The 4,512-nt window shown below is 49.1% G+C and overlaps 1 protein-coding gene across 1 annotated transcript; it reads right to left on the bottom strand.

Moving 5' to 3' along the window:
• Positions 1-480: 480 nt before the first annotated feature.
• LOC102764788 (secreted seminal-vesicle Ly-6 protein 1-like) lies at positions 481-2,885 on the bottom strand. Its single transcript, XM_006775061.2, has 3 exons — positions 2,816-2,885; positions 844-972; positions 481-638 (listed from the first exon to the last, which is right to left on the bottom strand). The coding sequence occupies exons 1-3, from the start codon at positions 2,883-2,885 to the stop codon at positions 481-483; spliced, it is 357 nt and encodes a 118-aa protein (XP_006775124.2).
• Between the last annotated feature and the right edge of the window lie 1,627 nt (positions 2,886-4,512).

Consider the following 4,512-nt stretch of genomic DNA (forward strand, 5'->3'; position numbering starts at 1 on the left):
CCCATCATCATGCCTCAGGGTTTGGAACCTTCTTGAACTTTGGGGCCTCTCTGTCCACCTGACATTTGGGCACATTTTCCTGAATTTTCCTACTGACCCTCAAACTCCTGATGTGTAGAATGGAACCCACTCTTTTTCTGGGCACATTCCAGTCACTTCCGAATTGGCAGAATTACAGATCAGGCAGCCAGGCAGCCAGAGAAATGTAATAATTGTGAGAGACCAGGACGTGCAAGGTGAGAGGGGCTGGTGGTGACCTCAGATGTGCAGGAAGCAGAGCCCTTGAAACAAGCGTGAGCTGACAGTGTTTGGTGTCACGGGGAAGGAGCCAGTGGCCAGGAGGAAAGTGAGGAGGGAGACATGGAGGAGAGAGCAGGGTCCCGCATGCTCTTCAGGAGCCCACGTGGAGGCAGATAGGACCAGAGACGCCAGAGACAGGAGAGGGCCCGTGGCCATCACCACTGACAAAGGATTCATCAGTTAGTGCGACTTCCAAAAGAGCGATTTTCCTCGATACATGTTGCAGAACTCTCGACCTTGACAGCAAAAGCTTGAAACCTTCAGGTCCCCGCGAAACAACTTCCAAGGCCTACACTCATTCGAGCAGTCCAGCTGTGTGTGGTTGTAGCGCCACTTATCTGGAAGAGAAGGAATTCACACTCAGTGCCAGGGGACAATGCTTGGGGCTCAAGAGGACCTTCCCCAACCACCCACACCAAGCCTGGCCCAGACGAGAGACACAACCACCTCTCAGCAAGGGCTTCCTCAGGCTGGAGAGGCCCAACACAGTGTCTGAAGTCAGGGGCCCGCTCAACACGGTAGACCCTGGCTCAACAGCGTTACCTCTCACGTGGGCAAAGAAGAGATCCCGGGTTCTGCATCCGGGGCCTTCCTCCACAGTGCAGGTGTCGTTGCCTTCCAGACACTTGCCCTTCTTAAAAACCTTGCAGACCATACACAATGTGGTGGGCGCTACGGAGAAGTAGACATGGAGGTTGAGCCCAGGTTTGAATGGTCTGGGACCACGGTGGGTTAGAGCAGATGAGGACCCAGGAGTCTAGGGACAAAGCATGACTCTAAATACTTTCTCCCGCACATGATTTGTGGCAGGAAATATCCCCACTGGATTACTTCCATTAGGTATTTAAGGAAATGGGGCCTTTGATCATGGGAATCTCAAAAGCCGTCAAGGATAAATAACTTAGGGTACGCAAGCTTTGTGTGAATGGTGTGGTCTGAATTATATCTCATGAAAGCTGTTCTAAAAAAAAAAAAAACCCAATAAACTTTGAACAAGGTTTTTTGAGCCCGTTTCTTCTAGGGCTCACTTCTTCTACCTCTGTGACTTTTTTTGTGTATTTTTATAACTTAGAATTTTTATTTTTAACCAACTGAAAGAAACTATTTTACTTCAAAAGAAAATCTTTTAAAACCACATTTCACTCTTCTGAAAAGGAAAACAAGCAAAGTCAATTGGTTAAAGCATTCTTAAAACATTTTCACATTCTGAATCTAACTCCTGCAACTCATTTTTCTACTCAGAATTGTCAAAATCCATTTTTCCCCACACAATATTGTCCTCTGTGCCAACAAAAGTTCTCCATTATTGTTTCTGAGATTTTCTTTGAAGTTTGTGGACAAAAGGGGCCACATGCTGACCTGACAAGCTCAGGGGAGGCCTGCATGGCAGTCTTGCAAACTCGGAGACCTAAAGTAACCACAAAGGATAAAAAAAAAAACAACTTTGAACAAGAATATGAGATGTTACTGCCAGGTGACGTGGGAGATACTGGGAGGTGAGATATAAGGGGAAAAGATATGGGTTCTAACCGGGCAAGTGAAATTTCCAACGTTGTCCCTAAACAACACTAAGAAATGGTGTCTCCTTAATTGTTGTTCCCTAGGAACCCGGCTGAACTTTCCCTAGTACCAGTTCTGTGCTCACACACTCATAAAATCTAGGAGAGGTTCACTAAGCAAACCCTCTCCCCTTAGCTGTGAAGCCCTGTGCAGAACCCAATGAGAGCATCTACGTACAGCCACTCTGGGCCAGGACCTCTGGGGAAATGGATGGGGCATAAGGACTACACAGCTTGAAGATGAGGAGGCAGATTTTAGTATCCAAAGATTTGCTAGCACAGCACCAAAGTCATCCAAACCACACACGGATCTACGTGAAAAGAAAGCTGTGAAAATATTGGTTCAAAATAACTCATCCAGCCCTGGCCAGTGTGGCTCAGTTGGTTGAGCGTCATCAGCGACCAAGAGGTCCCTGATTCAATTCCCTGTTGGGGCACATGTCTGGGGTGTGGGCTCACTCCCTGGTGGGAGGCTTGCAGCTGGCAGCCAAGAGATGTTTCTCTCTCTCATCAATGTTTCTCTCTCTCCTCTCCCTTCCTCTTGCTCTGTAAAATCAATAAAATCACATTTATAAAGTAAAAATAAAAGAAGTCATCCAATTGCTTCTTCCAGCTGGACCACTGCCCCCAGGCTACTGCTTTAGAGAAAGTCTTAAGCAACCATTGGGCAAAGCTTGGAGCTCATTCCAGCCAGGCCCAAAGCCCCAAATGCCCCCAGGACGAATCTATCCCAAGGGAGTAATTGACCCCATTTGGGGGCTATTTGGAAGGAACTTGAACCATTTCCCTGGTAGTAGTTTGGGTGGAACAGCAGAGAGACACCTCAAACTCTTGCTGGTGATCATCCCAGAACCTCATCCTTGACTTCACTCCCTCCCAAGGGGACAGATCATCATCCCAGGAGTGCTCCCCTGTCCCCATGCCCTCACCCCTGCCCAGCCACCCCAGGGCCTCACCCACTCCTTGGAAGAACATGAAAGGGAAGACTCCCAGCAGCAGCAGCAGCAGGAGCACAAGCTTGTCCATCTCAGTCCGGGATGGCAGGGAGGTGCAGAGGGGCCTGGAGCAGTGAGCTGCGTCCCGGGAAGGCCTGGACAGGCTGTCCTGGGGTGCAGATGGGAGGGGGTGGAGATCTGGACTGAGCTGCTTCTGGGCTGTGGGCAGAAGCTTCCTCTTGCACACTGGCCAGTGGGTGTTCGCTGCCACCCAGGCCCAGGAAATGTTCCCACAGAGCCAACCCCCCTGAATACTTCTGAGGACAGATGAAAATGTCTGTGACTGCTATGTAATTACAGCCAAATATCATGGAGCTGGTGTGTGACCGAAATGGCTCCGCTTGTACATCTGAGATCACGCATGGGCCACTTAGAGCAGTGGTTCTCAACCTTCCTAATGCCGCCACCCTTTCATACAGTTCCTCATGTTGTGGTGACCCCCAACCATAAAATTATTTTCGTTATAAGTTAAATCTATGCCAGCAAAGGCCAAGGCCTCTGGTTAAAAAGTCAGCCAAAGGTCAAAGGGGCAGTTCTTTCTTTAATAGGAATGAATTGACCCTGGATTCCTTTACTAGCTTGGTTCCCCTGCAACCTTATAAGAAGACTAGAGGCCAGGTGCACAAAATTCATGCACTAGGTGTGGGAGGGGGGTGGGGGCGTCCCTCAGCCTGGCCTGCACCCTCTCACAGTCTGGGAGCCCTCAGGGGATGTCTGACTAATACTAAGCCATCAGTCAGACATCCTTAGCACTGATGCGGAGGTGGGAGAGGCTCCCACCACTGCTGCTGCACGCCCCAGCCGTGAGCCCTACTTCTGGCTGAGCGGTGCTCCCCCTATGGGAGCTCACTGTCCACCAGGGGGCAGCTCCTGCATTAAGCATCTGCCCCTGGTGGTCAGTGCACATCATAGCAACCAGTCTTTCCTCCTTTTGGTTGATTTGTATATTACCCTTTTATTATATAGGATATGTCAACTGTTCTCTGAAGTGACTGTGTTGATGGCTCCAGCAACCCAATAGGAGGTGCATTAGCTGCATTACTAGTACCCTGTCTGTGGTTCAGAGTGAACCCGATGGGGAAGTTGCATCCAGACTAGCATGCCCCTTGTGAGGACCTTGGGAGCTAAGCTCTGCTCCTGAGTTCTGGTGGGGCCACATCCCATAAACCCATCAGAGAAGTTCTGTCCATGTGAGCAGCCTAGATAGATCAGTTGCATCACGCTAAAAGAATTCCAGAGTAAAGAACCCACCACTGTGCTTGCCTTAGAAAACACCATTGGGAAGTTTGTGGAGCATTCATTCCCACAGGAAAATTTGACCAGACCATTCTTTTCTTTCCTTCCCACCCCCTTTTCCTAGGTTCCCCCAGGATAACACGTCCCTTTCCAATATCACGTTATGCATTATGTAGTATCATAATTGGCACAGAACAGCGTCTCTTCAGTAAGATAACACTACTGGAGAGCAAAGCAGCTCCTTGGAAGCTCCAATAATGGGTTTATTCATAATTTACCCCATTTCTACTCCTTCCTCACCCCTTTTTTCTGCATAATTATAATGGGGGTGATGTAGCCTTGGGGAACTGTGAGACCCCTGGAATTCAACTGTCACTGTTAGAGAGGCAGGCTGAACAAGAAGGTGCCTGGTTGACTCAGCA

The sequence above is a fragment of the Myotis davidii genome, unplaced genomic scaffold (genome assembly GCF_000327345.1).
Source record: "Myotis davidii unplaced genomic scaffold, ASM32734v1 scaffold148, whole genome shotgun sequence".
Lineage (NCBI taxonomy): Eukaryota > Metazoa > Chordata > Mammalia > Chiroptera > Vespertilionidae > Myotis > Myotis davidii.

Excerpts from the sequence above, each read along its gene's own strand:
- LOC102764788 (XM_006775061.2), bottom strand. The coding sequence starts at position 2,885 with ATGGACAAGCTTGTGCTCCTGCTGCTGCTGCTGCTGGGAGTCTTCCCT. Across the intron at positions 973-2,815 it reads CATGTTCTTCCAAGGAGTGG|CGCCCACCACATTGTGTATG; the intron begins GTGAGGCCCTGG and ends ACTTCTCCGTAG. Across the intron at positions 639-843 it reads CTTCTTTGCCCACGTGAGAG|ATAAGTGGCGCTACAACCAC; the intron begins GTAACGCTGTTG and ends CTTCTCTTCCAG.